This window comes from Gopherus evgoodei, chromosome 6, assembly GCF_007399415.2.
Source record: "Gopherus evgoodei ecotype Sinaloan lineage chromosome 6, rGopEvg1_v1.p, whole genome shotgun sequence".
Classification (NCBI taxonomy): domain Eukaryota; kingdom Metazoa; phylum Chordata; order Testudines; family Testudinidae; genus Gopherus; species Gopherus evgoodei.
The window spans coordinates 63,239,507-63,255,908 of record NC_044327.1 but is presented as its reverse complement, the minus strand read 5'-3'; the positions used below and the strand labels follow the sequence as shown (position 1 = coordinate 63,255,908).

At 42.8% G+C, this 16,402-nt stretch overlaps 1 protein-coding gene across 1 annotated transcript in view; it reads left to right on the top strand.

Moving 5' to 3' along the window:
* Nucleotides 1-12,550, top strand: part of LVRN (laeverin) — a 64,034-nt gene extending 51,484 nt beyond the window's left edge. The window contains exons 17-20 of the mRNA XM_030567859.1: nt 1,502-1,672; nt 3,080-3,220; nt 5,439-5,514; nt 10,639-12,550. Coding sequence (XP_030423719.1) covers nt 1,502-1,672; nt 3,080-3,220; nt 5,439-5,514; nt 10,639-10,785 — 535 coding nt within the window. The 3' untranslated portion in view covers nt 10,786-12,550. The remainder of the gene's footprint in view (nt 1-1,501; nt 1,673-3,079; nt 3,221-5,438; nt 5,515-10,638) is intronic.
* The last annotated feature ends 3,852 nt before the right edge of the window (nt 12,551-16,402 follow it).

The following is a 16,402-nucleotide window of genomic DNA, read 5'->3' as shown; positions in this document are numbered from 1 at the left end:
TGACACAGTGCATTCATGCTACCCCCCAAGTTCCTTTTCTTCCACAATGCAGTCATTCTGCCATAGGCTGACAATGTCATTATCTTCCATAGTGACATCCCCACAGGCTTGAAAGGGGATATTGCTATGGAGAGCAACTGACTCCTGATCCCTTTCTGTCTAGGCACACTTCCTCCTGACCCATGGAGCTCCAATCAAGTGGACTTGGGGAAATGGGTTTTTATAGGATCTGTGGAAAGTGCATGCTGTGGAGCCCCTGCTCCCCTCTTCCCACAGCCACCAGCCAATATCTTCCAGGTTTTTCTTCCTTTTACTCATGGGAGCAATATGGACCTAACCTATTCCCCGTGGTAGTGGAGAACTGAGTTGCATTGCAGATCTACAGAGCTGTGTGCTGCACATGTGTATAGTGCTCTAGATAGACTCCCCTCCCCTCTCCTGCATTTTCAGAATGGTTGAGGTGCAAAGTCATGGAGTTGTGTAAAACAAAATGATATAACTCTATCATTCCAGAACTAGGTTCCCTGCCCCATTGTTTCTCCTCAGTTATTTTCCTGTCCATGGTGTTCCTTTTTTCTGTTTTGCCCTATTCTTTTAGAACAAGGAAATGAAATTTAAAAAAGACTATGCTAGTTTTAATGGTAAGTAATTTAATACAGAGACATTAGGTAAATAGAATGTTCAGAGTCTTCTATCAGTGGGCCCCTTCCTGCCATAGGGAATCAACCAAAAAATCCAGTTGATATAAAATGTTTGTAAAGAGCATAGAGATCTTCACATGTATGATATGTTATTATTTCAGTAGAATAGTTAATATTGCTAACACCAAAAAGATTTACCACCCTGTGCTGTTTTAGGGTTAGTGACACTTTTGACTGTTGCAGAAGAAACACAAGCATTTTCACTCTGGTCTCAGCATGTAAAATGGTAGCAGTAGGTGAGCCCAAAGATGTTTTGGATTTGGGTTTTTTTGCAAAATTCTTCATCACTTTGTAGGTACCACCCTCTGAAGTGTGGATAACGGGAGACAATCTGCTGCAAGGAGAGGGGACCATTCTCTCATCTTGCATTCTCGAAACATATGACACTCTTCTTGAAATGGAAAGTGTTTTCCTATCACCTGCACTGCTGGGATAGGCCCTTCCAAAAGGCCTTTCTGAGATGGTGTTTTCATGCAAATGTCATCATATTAGGATGTGACATCACCATATTGTGATGTGACACAAGGGTGTTAATTATGTTGGCTAATATGAACTATTTGCCCAGCTATATTAAAAAAGCTATTCAGTTCACCTTGAAGCATCACTGTTGTGGTAATGCTTGAATAATAAATGTAAAAATGCAGTCCTCAGATCTAGTTGCTTTTCAGATTTTTGTTCTGTGCTTAGTGCTCTGTTGTGAGTATTTTAGATTGTGATTGGTGAACATAATATATAACTTTCTGCTGCTTGTTTTCATTTTATAGCAATATGGTGTCAACAACTATTATTCTATTTTACAGCATTCCCTTTACTATTAAAAGAACAATCTGTTGTTATGGTGTTGCAATGGGAAGTGATAAAGAATGGGACTTCGCATGGAAAATGTATAATCATCATAATTCCACAGGAATAGATAAGGATATAATGCTCTTTGCCATGAGTTGCACCAGAGAGTCATGGTTGCTTTACAGGTGACTTTGATCAAATCATATTTTTAATGTATTTAACAGTAAATCACTAATTTCTTGGTTTTAAGGGCAAAAATAGATATTAATTCAATAATAAGTTGCCCATTGTTTAAAGTGCAGTGCTACTCCTAAAAATGGCTTTATAAACATTGCATTATTGAGTCCATAATTACCGTCATTATTATTTCTCAATGGAGTCAAAGAAAATCTACTTAGTTTATAAGTAAAAATATAGTGAATCTGGATTCTGTGATCGTTTATATCCACTTTGCACCACTGAGAAGCACAAGATAGACAGGCAAGCACAGCATCTCTCTCTTATTGGGGTAAACTCCACTGATACAAAGCTTGCAGAGGCAGCATAGCTGCCTACTCTGGCAGCCGCTCCTCTGGCATGGAGGGCATGTCAGGAGATGGAGAGAGCATGTTAGGGGTGAGGGTAGGAACAGAAAAGACATGATAGAGCAGAGCACTGCTATGCTGATGCTCCACTGTTCTGCGATCATTTAAGGACCTTATGCCACTTTTATAAGTTAGAGCTTGTCCTCACCAGCTCTAACCTGTTCCAGGAGCTTCTCCTGGCTCCCTGATGGCCTTCTCCTCCCTGTGCCTGAGAGAGTGAGACTCCAGTGCATTTTGCCAAATGGCAGTCTGCAAAGTCACTTAGGAAGAGGAAAGTCAAAATGGGCTCATTCTGTCTCACAAAGAGTAAATATTCTGCAGTTAGAAATTAGTTAACAGTCCTGTCTCTGGTGTGCAGCCAGAGAAAATTCAGGTGACCTGCGCCTGCCTTATGCACCTGTGCATGTGGCAGCTACCAGTGGAGAGCCTCTGAGAATGCAGCTTCTTTGGCAGTCATGTTGCTCTGGAGGGTAGGAAGCACTCCTTAGGCACTAGGGACTTAACAGAAATGCCACACATCTCCTGGGTATCTTGATGTGGGGGGAGAGATAGCTCAGTGGTTTGAGTATTGGCCTGCTGAACCCAAAGTTGTGAGTTCAATCCTTGGGGGGGATATTTGTGGATAGTCCCCCTTTGAGCAGGGGGTTGGACTAAATGATCTCTTAAAGTCCTTTCCAGCCCTAATAATCTATGATTCTATGAAGGGTCCTGCTGCCTGCTAACTCTGCAGGAGGGCAGACACCAGCCTTGCTCCTGACAGGATGAGTCCATGGATTTTTTTCTGTGGAAGGGATAATTTGCCCCTAACATTTTCTGAGGAGTGCAAAGATAAGGAAAATGAATATGTCCATACCCTGTGCAACACTTTTTCTGCATTGAGAATGTAAAGTTAGTAAGTAATGAAAGGTTAATATTTATATTAAACATGATACTCTAACAATACAGGCAGCTCAAAAGGTCAATGTTTGTATTCTAAATAATAATATTTTTATTCTATGTTTCCAACAGATATTTGCAGTACTCACTCAACAATTCATTACTGTCTTCTGATAATATATCCATAGTCATTTCAAATGTGGCAGCTACTGAGATTGGCCAACGGATAGCATGGGAATTTGTAACAGAAAATTGGCTACTTTTAAATGAAAGGTATGGTAAGCAACCAAATTATGTCATTCATCTTTATTTCTGCAGTTGTTTCTCTGACTCTCTTCTCTACCTTAAGTTTGAGCTGTAGAGCCCAGTGGCAGATGTTCTACTCCAGAGGTGCCTGCATTTCCATGGTGGTCTAAGTGATTCCTACATAAAAAGGCTAGAATATCAGAAGGACTCAGCTTTCATTAAGGCACCAAAATAAGTGGCTGGATTTTCAAAGAGCTCAGCAGAAGTATGTGTCCCCCCGTAAGTGTCTCAATGGGAGTTAAGGGATATTGACCCACTTTAAAAAATCTGGGCCCTATTTTGGTGACTAAATGGGAGCTGAGCTTTTTGAAAATCTGGCCTCAACTGTAAGATGGTGAGTATTTAAAAATCTGACTCACAGTGCAACCTTATAAAGTGCTTTGTGGCGAAAACATTATAAACATGTGAGGTTTTTCTTATTGTTAAATAGCATGCAATCTGGTGTATTCCAGAGTTCTATATACTCCATACAACACAGATATTTAAATTGGAAGCACTGGAAGGTAGTTGGATCCTATAACTCATTGGTAAGAGTAGGAAAGGGTATGACCCGGATATTGTGGCAGGAGAATGGCTGGTCATCTAGGAGTGAGATGTTGGGGGCAGATAAAAAAGAAAGGATTAGTATGTATGTGGTATGATTCTGGAAGCAAGGAGAATGAACAGAGGAGGTTTGAAGAGTGGTCAGACATGGGGGAAAGGGTAAGTGGGCAGGAACACTCTTGGATCAGATGACATGGGAGGAATGGGGGGGCATGTCAGGAGATGGAGGGAGTATATTGGGGGTGAGGGTGGGGACAGAAGAGACATGATAGAGCATAGCACTGCTATGCTGATACTCCATTGTTCTGCAGTCATTTAAGGACCTTATGCCACTTGTATAAGTTAGAGCTTGTCCTCACCAGCTGTAACCAGTTCCGGGAGCTTCCCCGGCTCCCTGATGGCCCTCCATCCAAACTTTCAGATGGAAAATGCTATTGCTCTTTAGTTTGATCCATCCTGAGTTTATCAAGGCTGTCAATATAATGGTTTAAGACACACAGGCTTCCTGTGTATGAATATGAAACTTTCCAGTTCAGCCTCTTTACAGAGTAAAGCCTGGGACAAATTGTATGGCAAACATGCAGTCAGTTTTTATATAGTAAGAAAACGCATTCTTATTTGGAAATGTTAGATCATAGGGGAATCCTGTATGGCATAAAGCTGGGATAACTTCATCTACCCCATGTGCTCCTACCCTCCCCAGCATAGGTGGTGGAACAACAGTGGGATGGGATGTGGTTATAGCATCTTGCACTCCTGCTAACCCTGGCTGGCAGAATGGTCCCAGCAGGACCATTACTGTGGTATAACAGAGCAGCCATTTGATTTTGTGTGTGTGCAACATAACTTAGCTCCTAAAGATAACCCAGTTTAGGGCCAGTTGTGGCAGCTTTTGCCACCACAACCTGTCCCCTGGCAGAATTTGTGCCACTGTGGATCACTGCACAGTTATACTTATGTGAAACCTGCTGTGAATCTGGTCCATTACTTTCAAATGAAACCACTGCCAATAAGAAAACACTGAGATACCTGAAACTACATTTTAATCCTATCAGGCCAAATGATGAAGGGGCATAACTCTCGTTGAATTAAATGATTATTTAACCTGCTTACTCCAGGCCTGGATAGAGTCCCTAGTATCTTTTATATCACAATATGCCATGGCTCTGATTCAAGACATTGATATTTCTCTTCCTCCTGCAAACTCTTGCACCTGGTTATTTGCATGTGATTGACAATGGATGAGCATATTTCTCTAGTCTCTTCTAACCTGATTATGATTTTTAGCTGTGTAAAAATGGCAGAGTTTACCTGATTAGACAAGTCAGATGATTCCTGTCTATTTACTCTAGATTGACAGCAAATCTTTTACAGAAAAGAAAATTATTTGTAAACTGCACTCTGCATCCAGCATAGATATCTGCCTCACTAATTTAAACTCTGAGAATATTTCTTAAAATAAGGGGGGGGGTGCAGGAGAGAACTCAGATTCCTAAATTTCAGTTTAGACAATAGTTTCAACATAATAATAGATTAGGCTTGGCGAAAATGCTTGCAGAAGAGGAACGCAGGCTGATGGCATATTTACCAAGATATTATCAAAATGCTTCTCTTCCTGAATGATATTTCTATTACTTTATAGGCATAGGAATGGAATACTTCAGAAATTATTGGGAGTTATGGAAAACTTTGTCAATACAGACTTACAGATCAAAGAAGTAAGTTACTTATATGCCATTCGATAAATAACTAATTTAAACCTTGCTGTCAATTTGTAAATAGTTTTTTTTAATTACATATTTATTAAAAAGAAAAGGAAAGCATGAAATGTATTGAATAAATATATGGAAACTCATTATGGTTTTTGTTGAGACATAGAGATAAGGGTGCAACCAGAATTTTCCTAATGTACCCAGCCCAAATCCCTCACTGCCTCTTCACCCAGACCTGTTTCTCCCTCCTGCACCTAGCTCTACACACAAACCCCTCCTACTGCCCCACACCCAGCCCTGTGCTTTCCCCCCATATTTCCATGCCCCAGCTCCAAGTTCTCTCCCCTGTACCCAGCCCCGTGCTCTTACTCAGTGAGACACCATCCTCCTCAGCAGGCAAACTGTCGTGGGAGCCCTTGTCCTCATCCTCTTCCTTCATATCAGCTTCTCAAGGAAGCACCAAAAGCACAGATCTAATCCTCTAACTTTCCTGGGGGTGTCCAGTGCCCCCTGCTCCACTTCTCCCTGGGGAATGGGGCTGCCTAATGCCCATAGGCACCAAAAGGACTGCAAAGATGGGAGAGCCAAGTAGGTGCACTGTGTCACAGAACAACTCAAATTTGGCCTGGCCACCCTTCAATCCTGATTGAGGATGGGGACAGCAGGGCCAAATTTCCAACTCCAGTCAGGGTCCAAAGGCAAGCCTGGGTCCCCTAAGCCTCCTCCCACATTGCAGCTCTGCTCAGAGATCAGTGATTTTAAAAAAGTTACAACCATGTGTAACCCACACACCTCCTGGGTGTGGTGCTCTGTCCCAGCTAGTGGCACTGAGACCACTGAGAGAGAGTTAAATGAGTCTACAGCCTTAGCTAACGGTCAGGTGGCTTTTAGCTCATGGGGTAGAGGCTCACGCACTAAGCTCCAGAAGTCCCAGGTTCAGTCCCACCTGCTGACGACCAAGGTCTGTCGATGTTAAAAATGCACAAGAAATAAACTTACAGATGTGCACCCAGAGTTTCACCCCTCCTCCCCCCACCAGAGGAATGCATGTGCAAATGGTAGTTAGTCACCACTGCATGAGTGAGTGTTTGCACAAATGATTGTGGCAGTCTTCTTGCCCAACCCATTCCGCCTGGCTCCCAGTCTCCTTGTCCAACCAACCCCAACTTCTTCTCTCCAACTGCACTCCCATTCTCCTTGCTCCACCTCTCATCCCTATCCCTGGCTCCCAACTCTAGCCTCTTGTCTCCCCCCTCCCAAGGTTTTAATCCCATTCAAACAACCCAACCAGACCTACCCTGCCTCTCCTCCCTCGGGCCCCCAGTCCCAGTTTCCTTGCCTTGCTTCTGCTCCCCTGCCCAGCTCCCAATCCCAGCCTCCCTGCCTAACCAATCTCCAGCTCCCAGTCTCATTGCCCAACCAATCACAGCATCCTCCCCTGAGCTCCCAGCCTCCCCACCCAACCTGTCCTTGCCTTTTCCAGCTCTAAGACCCAGTCCCTTTGTTCAACTACTTTCAGTCTCCCCACCAATTCCCAATCACAGTTTCTTTCCCTATTCCAGTCCCAGTCTCACCAGACTCCTTGTGCCAGTCTACTTCCTTTCCTTCCTTGGGTCTAGCTTTTGTCCCCCCTGTGCATTTGGATCAGATGGCTTCCTGAGCCCAGCAGAGGGCCACTGATGCCAAAAGAGAGACAGGTTTCCTCTCTCAGTTGTGGTGCCTGGCCATTAGAGGGAAAGGTTGGCTTGGCCCCTGTAGCCCTAGGCTGGAGCATGCTTATTAGCTCTGTGGGATGGCACATGAACCGTCTGGTTACAGGTAGGAGCTGTGAGAGGCTCGAGCAGGCACAATCTTTGGAGAGTTAACTGCTATAATCAAAGAAGTATCTACTGAGCATATGCCATCTGATTCCCTGCTGCCCCCAAAGGCTTATAATTTGGCTTTATCTGAGTGGATTTTCATGGGGACAGCAAAAGGCACATCTGTGACACAAAGATCACTCTGCCAAATTTCAAGTCTCTGTTCCAAAGCTTGAGGGCACTAGGACTGTTTAAAAAAAAAGGTTGTTAGAAATGTTTAACATGTGGAAAATAATGTATTTTTCCCTAGTCTCATTCTTTGAAACAGCTAAACAATTTTGGATGAAATTTTCCAAAAAATTCAGTCTGAGGCAGACTCAGAACATGGAAAATTTCAGCCTAAACTATTGAGGTTTTACCAACTTCTAAGCAACTGAAAGCAGGCACTGGGAACCATTTTTAACAGGCAGAACTAGCAACCTCCCCTATAATGTATTTACATGTATACATAATATAATTTCACTGCAGAGGAATTTTAAAGTTGCAGTTAGCTTTTCAGTTAAAACAGAGTTTAAATTTTTTGTTAGACATAAAAATAAATATTGATTGTAACAAAAATGACAGCATTTACTCCTAATCCTTGTCTACTATAGGCTTCTCCTTCCCCTCCCGCCTGTGAAAATTTCCACCAATGCTAGCAGCTCAGTTGGTAGGAGCAACTCTGGGAACAATAGTGTTAGGGAGACCAGACACCAAGTGTGAAAAATCAGGACACCTTTGTTTTTTCAAGGTGTAGAGTTGCCTGTATTAAAAAAAAAGCCCCTAATATCAAAATGTCTGGTTACCCTAAATTGTGTAGTCAAGGCAATAGTAGCTGCTGATGTTTTTAACAACATGTTGTGTAGAGCTGCTGTGAACAGACTGAGATGACATGATGATTAAAATGTCAGTGCCTGCCAGAAGCCTAATCTAGGATTGTACGACCACTTTTACTGCCACCAGTGGAGCTGCTGTAATGGTGGGAAATTATTCCAGGGAAAAAGTCCTAAAGATTGTATTTTCCAGAAATGTACAAGTAAAACCATTCAGGAAATTAGTAGTTCAAAGAAATTAAATTTACATTCATGGCTGCAGACTAAAGCCTTTTCGGATCTTTCTAGCCTACAAATGCCTCTCCCCTCTCTCTTTTTTGCAACATTTCTACCACTCTTTAGGTAGATGTCCATAGATCTCGTGCATAGGCTAGTCTAAAAAATTAAAACCAGCCCAAGTTATAAATCATAGCTGTTTCTAGTTGTACCATGGGAGCTGGTGTCTAAAGCTGATGTCTAAAATGTTATACATCTGGATAGAGCTCCTTGCTCTGGCTTCTTTATGCTGAGAAGTGGTGCTGTGGTGTGAAGGGGACCCCGAGCATGCCTCCCAGCCCAGGTAGACAGACTTGCACTAGAGTGGCTAGAGGTAGCTAAAAATAGCAGTGTGGAGGTTGTGGCTTCAGTGGAGACCGAGCTAGCCATCCAAGCCCAGACCCAGAGGCTCCCTTGGAGGCTACCATATCTTAGGCCACATGTTCTCACAGCAAAATTTTTAGTGGCCTCAGAATGTGGCCACCAACTCTTGCTGGTGGCCGCTTTGACAATTTTTCCTAAAATACGTAATTAACTTTAGGAAAAACAAACAGATACGCACACAGCCATGTCCAAAGCATTGTAATTTATCTATGTAAGGGTTTTGTTTTTTCCAGACTCAATAATAAAAATAATGTACAGTTATTTATTCTTTACTGGACCTAACAGAATAGCAATACAAATAAGGTGCTTTGAATGTTTTTGTCTTTTTTTCTTATTTCTTTTGCTTTTTGGTTTTTTTTAAGACTTGCTAGCTGTAAGTAAGTCTGCTCTGAAAAGTGATATTTGTATGTTTGTTAATATCACTTTTCACAGCAGACTTACTCAGCCCCTACAAGCCCAGGGACAAAGTAAACCCTGGATGGGGAGGTGACTACAGAGGCAATGGGGGCCAGGGGCAATGGGGACTGGAGGAAGCAGCGGGGGCCAGAGATAATGGCGGGGGTGAGCTCAGGGCCAGAGCCCACCACTGTACAGCCAGGGAATGGAGCCAAAAGCCCCACACCCAGGGGACAGCACCTGGGGACAGAGCCCAAAGTCCTGTAGCTGAAGCCTGCTCTCTGCCACCCCAGGGCTGAAGCCCAACTCCACCACCCTTGGGAACATGGAGATCTCACTGACTGACTGCTCCTCCAGCTTGTGTGTCTCCAGAGTGGGGCAGGACCCAACCACTGCTGGTGGCCCCTAGGGAGGAGCCGCTGCTTTGCTCTCGCTCCACCTCCCAAATCACTGCGTAGAAGGCTGTGGCCGCAAGAAAAGCCTCTGGCGACCACATTTGAGAAACTCTGACTTAGGCTTTGTCTTCCTTGCAACAAAAGTGTGTGGGGGGGTTTACAGCAGAATGACTAATGCTCTTTACTATCCCACTGTAAAATCCTAGTGGAGACAAGGCACTGACATTTTTACCATGAGGAGCTAGGCAAGGTCAGCACTATACCCTGGCCTCTGGTGGACTTCACCGAGTTTACCAAGTGGTAAGACTACAGCGCCTTGTCTGTGCTAGGATTTTACAGCAGGATAGCTAACAGGCATTAGTTATCCTGCAGTAAAGTTACACGTGTTTTGGCAAGCCTATAAGTTACACTGGGTGCCCCTCCAGCCCACAGACTTACCCAAGATCAGGAGGGCATAAAAGTGCTTTAAAGCCACCTTAACCCCCTTCCTCTGGGCTGTGTGTTCTATGCTGCGCTTCTAAGAGGCACAGCACAGACTCTTACCCCAGAACTCTGCTGTCTGTAACTATAGGTATGAACTATTTTGAAAGAGAAAAGAAGGTGCCAGGCCAGTGAAGCCTCAAAGATCTGCAGAAGCCAGAGTTCCTACTTTCATCTTTAAGGAGCTCAATCTTCTGCAGTGCTGGGCACTCCCACTCTGAAAATCATCCCCTTTAAGGTATCCCAATTTCTGACCTCCAAATCACTTGTCACTTTCGAACATTTAAGCCACGGTATAGGAGCTTTGCAGAGTAGGCACCTTCCTAAACTAAAGGTTTAAGTGTCACATTCTGGCTCCATTGATGTCAAATGCAAAACTCCCATTGATTTCAGTGAGATCAGGATTGCACCTTAAATGTAAATTTAAACCCTAAATGTAAAAAACAAGCTCTTATCTAGACAGTTAGTTCTGTCTAAGACATCTGTTGAAAGTGCACTCAATTTTTCCACTCAAAGTACTCTGTAGACTAACTTTATGTATTTTTTTAGTTGCAGCTTTTTTACAATACTACTCTGGACAAGGATCTACAGATTGCTACTACTGAAACACTGCAGTTTGCAAAGTTTGCAAATAAGGAAAGGAGAAAATTCATAGCCAGATTTACTGATTGGTTACGGAAAAATATAGATGACTGACTTCTGAAATCTGTTTCTCATATGTATTCTAATATATATTAGAATATAGCTTGCTAGCATTTTTATACTATTTTATCATTTAATAAAGAGATGAAGCACATGATTTATATTCAAAACCAAATATTCTAACCACAAAGCCAGGCCGACCTCATTCACAGTGGAAGGATAAAATTCTACAGAAAACATGCAAGAAAACTATTTGCATATTGCATCTATCTTATTTCCATACAGGATGATGCTTGAGAGACTTATTCTTAAATAAAGTTAAGAAAAATCTGCAGAAACATTTTTTAAATAGCAGCAGAGTCCTGTGGCACCTTATAGACTGACAGACGTATTGGAGCATGAGCTTTCGCGGGTTAATACCCACTTCGTTGGATGCATAAATATGTCAGAAGTTTGGAGGAATCAACCGTGTAATTAAAACACAGGACTGGAAGTTAGAAGACTTGGGCTTTATTCTCTGTTCCCCTGCTGGCTTGCTGTGTGACCTTTAGGCAAGTCACTTAATCATACTGAGCCTCAGTTTTTGTATTTGTGAAAAGGAAATGGGGACAATAATATGTAAGTTAGAGCAGCGTTAGGGAACTTTAACTCTTGAACATTTGTTTGTGAAGTGCTTCTTGATCCTCAGAGGAAAGGTGCTCCAGGAATCAAAAGCTTAAGTTTGTATACATTGAGTGCTTTTTCATCTACACTAAATTCCATTAGAAAATTTGTAGAAGTTTTACTTTCTTCCTGCCTATTACTAGGCTTAATGGAGATGACTGACAGCCAAATAAAACTCAGGCTATTAGTATTAAAGCATGTCTATTAGCTTTTGTTGAAGTGTATTAGTTTGTGGGTTTGTTTATTTGCATAGTTAACAAATTATGAAAAAATGAAGTTGCACTACTACCCCTATAAACAGAGAAAGTAATATTACATTACCCTAGGGAAACCCAGTGAGGAAGTAACAGGCAGTGTTATAAAGGAAATAAAGAGCACAAACAGAGCAATATCCAGGATTTCAAAATCGGAGTTTTCAATGTGGAAAATCCTTTGTTGGGTTCCCAGTGCACATCCAAAGAAGCTGACAGCCACATCCTTAGCTTCAATTTAGGGTATGTCTAAACTTGACACTGGGGGTTGCGATTCCCAGCTTGAAGAGACATATAGCTGTGGCAGCGCCCGCAGCAGGAAAGACTAGCCACCCTGAGTATGTGCCTATGGTCTTGGATGGATACATGCTTGGGGTGGGTAGCCCCTCCCACTGCTCCTAAGGCTACACTCTATTTTTAGCACACAATAGTGCAAAGTATAATTAAAGCTGCCTTAAGGCAGTACTGGAGGATTCTGTCAGCACAGGGGATGTATATGCTGATATAGCCAGCTCTATGCTAGACATTCCTGGTCTCCCCAGCACCCATTCCAGGATGGGAAGAGTTTGGGAGCAGAATACAATATGTTCCACTGTTCATGGATAGCAAAGGAGCTGCTCCCTGCTTGCATGACTTAGAGCTTCTTCATAGAGATGCAGGGACTGATTTGGTCGCCTGCAGGATTGGTGTGAGGTGGAGAAGTAATGGAATGACACCGAGGCTACCCCCAGGTGGGCACCGCTCTACCCAATCTCACTGCAGGATTTATGTACCTAATTTTCAGCAGCCAGCCTATCCAAACCACTGTCTTTCCCTGCTATTTGTAACCATTCTCCCCTTTTCTTGTTTACAGAAATGTCAGGTTTTTTACCAAGTAAAAATATGCTAATAATTTAATCACCAATCTGTACATATTTACAAAAGCAATTGTAAATAAGAAAATATTTCAAAATCACTATTGATTAATTGTGTGCTTCTTTAATAACATACCATTTGTGTCCTTACAGCAACAATATAGTGATTGATTTTCCTAGGGTTTATACCATATTGTACGTCTCTTTTCAAGCCTGAGACTAAATAGCAGGAAGAAAACACGGAATTACTTGGTTCTTACTGTTGGCAGCCACTCAAAGAAAAGGAAGGCGAATCTTTTACCTCTTCATATCGCTTCTTGCTGTGCTGAGACTAGATAGTTGAAAACATGTCTAAGAACGTATCCCTTTTCCAGGTAATTCTGTTTGAAATAACTGTAGAGGCAGAATAGCAGAGAGAGAATTACTTAGATTTGTTCAAAGATTAAAATAACAACATGGTATCTCTAGTACTAGCCCTGCCCTTTCAGCCTGCTATCATAGGCAAAATCTTCTATGAGAGAAAGAGAGCCTCAATTACATTCCATTATGGACTCAGGCATGCTAAAATTGGACCAGAACTAAGACAATTGATTTAAAAATATAATTGTTTATAAACATTAGAGGCTGATCCACAGTTAATGTCAGATCTCTCTCATACTTGAGCTGTCAAGAAAAACGACTTCAGCCTGCTTGGTGTAAGTCTCTTTTGATGTTAGCTTGCCCTTAGTTTGCAGCAAGACAAGTCATCATGGAACTAATCTCTTTGGTCTCTTCCGGTCAAGAGAGAAGCAGCAATCAATATGTAAAAAGAAATTGGTATAAATTTCCTCTGTTATCTTTCTGAAGGCATGTCAATAACACATATATAGTTTGTAGTATTTATTATTTCCTCATTTATTACAGTTGTTCTCATTTCAGTTCAGCTAAAGCCCAATTAATGTTAGGTGCATTAGAGAAAACAAAACATCACAATCAGTGTATCAATTCTCTTTATGGAAAAAGATATGTGTTATGATACATATGTTTTAGAATAGAAAAATAATGACCCATCACCACACTTTACATTCAGTTTTCTGTGAGAATGAAGTCTACAAAACACATTTTACTGCATTCACCTATATGGAGGCTGTCTCTCTCTCAGAGTGCTTTTTTGCCAGGCCCAGCATGAAGAATTGTGTGCTCCTTGTAGGCTGCAGCAGCAGCAATTAGTTAAGGGAGGTGGGAATGCCAAGCTTTGACTGGCACAGGCCATTCATTGGCAAGCTGCCTTAGAGTAGGAAGTGGAGCTGGGTGAAAATTTTTGACCAAAGCTCTTTTTCCGGCAACAAATATAGATTGGTGACTCCAAAACATTTTGCAAATGTGTCAATTTTGCAGAATTGTTTCAGTAAAAAAACAAACAAACAAACAAAACCCAAAGCCAAAACAAACAAAAACCCTAAAAAAACCAAAATGTTTTGGTTCTCATTTTCTGAATGAAACATTTCAATTTTTCAGGTTGAAATGAATTTTCATTTTAAAATTTTCTTTAATTTTAGTTAATTTTTTTTTAAGTTTTTTTAATTCAAAATCAAAAAGAAACATTTTGTTTCAAGTCAAATGAACTATTTTGTTTGATCCACAAAGTGATTTTTGCAAATAAATATATATATATTAATTCACCATTTTTTTTAACAAATGTTTATGGTTTGATGCAAAGTTATTTTATTTTTACTCAACTTTTTTTTTTTGAATTTTCAGCAAACCACACATCTCTACTAGGAAGTGCCAGGGAAGTAAGAGGTTGAGAGGGAGCCCAACCAGAATGTACTCTCTCGCACTGCTAGTGGCCCCCCCCCAGACTCAGTGGCCAACAGTAGTAGGGTGACAAGTAGGGGGGAGTGACTATGAAGAGTAAAGGCTCAGAACAGGAAAATAGATGATGCAGCCAGGGAAGAGAAGTGACTTGGAGAAGTTGCTGTTACTGCGTGGAGACTGTGGCTGGCTGGAGCATGGTGGAGGTGAAGGGAAGGTTGCTGACTGGCAGCTTGGTGCTGAAAGTGACTTTAGTGTGAAGTATTCAGGACTAGGAAATCATGGGGTTTGGCGAGAAAATCGCAGGGTGTATGTAGGTGTTGAGGTACATATAGCTGTCAGTGTGTATGTGTGTGGGAGATGGATGAGGACGGGAGGTTGTAGATGGCAAGGTGTGGAGAGAAGAGATTGTAGATAACGGGAATGAACGGAAAGGATAGGTTTTGGGTAGGAAAAGAGGTCAAGGACTTCAGCTGGCATAATTGCGTAGCTCCACTGAGAGAAGCACTTATAGGTGCTGGGCTGTGATGGGGGAGGTCGTAGGTGGTGAGCTGTGAGGACAAATTGTAGCTATCATGATGCAAGGTGTGAGATAAGGCTTGTCCTTGCCTCCCCATGTGCTCTTCACAGTTGTCCCAAACTCAGCTCCTTGCCCCAAGTACATTTCTCAGATTTACTACTATGCTGTCTTGCAAACATAGGTTACTGTGCTGCTACTTCCTTCTCAGTGTCTCCGGCAGCAGGGGACTGTCTCCGGAGGGCAGAGTCAGAGAAGGGCTGCTGTGGGTGTGCTAAAGGTGAAGTGGCCATGGGGGCAGGAAGGAGGAGCTGAGGTCGGAAGTGAACAGCAGGTACTACAAGGAGAGAGATATGTGAGGCTCAGAAGAGAAGGTATATTAGGGGAGGGAGGGCAGAAGAGGGGCATGATGGGGGAGAAGCATGAGGAACCGGATTCAAGGGGCGAGGGGAGACTGGGGAAGAAAGTGAGAGGAACTGCAGGAGAAAGTGAGGAGACCTAAGAGAATGGGAGGAGGAGAATGGGGAAAAGAAGGAGGAAGGAAGATGTGGTGTGGTGTACAAACCCCATACTAGGCACTAGCACTAGCTGGAGGAGGAGTTAAAAGGCAGGAGAACAGCTCACTTGGTGGTAAACCAGGAAAGAAAGCAGACCCTGTAACTCCAGCAAAGGAGATCTGAAGGAACAGCAGAATTTGTTACAACTGTCCAAAGGTCCTTCCCTGAGGGAAGGGAAGGGAAGTCCTGCTACAGAGAGAGTCTGATAGGGAAGCATTCCCCAATCCCTCTCATACGAATTCTGGGTTGTGTTAATTCCCTTTGTTTTGTTTGGACTACCCCGGTAGGGGAAAGCTCTAAGCCTGATCTGGCCCAAGAGGGAGGCCCACACCACAGGAGAAGGCAGTTGCCATCCTGAGAGAAAGGAAGCTCCCAGGTTGCACAGCTGCTGGAAGGCCCCTTTTGGTGAATGGACACTCTTCACACTATCTTACCCTTAGGACAATTGCAGGGAGGTGGTAGGAAGTGGCCCAGGGAGGGCAGCCTTAAGTGCCCCTGGCTGTCAGATCATTGATTGCCCTCAAAAGGCTCTGGGTTGGAGCCTGATGGAATAGGAGGGCCTGGGCTCCCCTACCAGCCACTGTCCCTGCCTTACTATGCATCCTACTATGCCAGGGGACCCAATTATAACACAGCGTTACAGGATCACCAGTCCCAAAGGTGCAAAATTCATGAGTCAGACCATGAACAGCATGAGATTTTCAAAAAAGGTTCCATGGTGTGTTTTGGTTTTTGATCTTTGAACCCCCGCTGCTTACCCCCAGTAATTGCATGGATCTTTCCCACATTTATAGAAGAAATTGATTCTGGCCCCTGCTTCAGGCGCTTGCACTGATGGCCTGGTGATGTGGAGCTTCCAGCTTCTTCCAAAACTCTAATCAATTAATTAATTCTGTATTTCCCCCCACATACACACACACCTGCCCATCCCCCCGCCCAGCAATTAATTTGCACCTTTCCAGCCCCCAAGGTTGTAAGAGAAGGAATAAATTGTTGGCATCACAGTGTGAGTGGAGAGACTGTAGGTACTGGAGT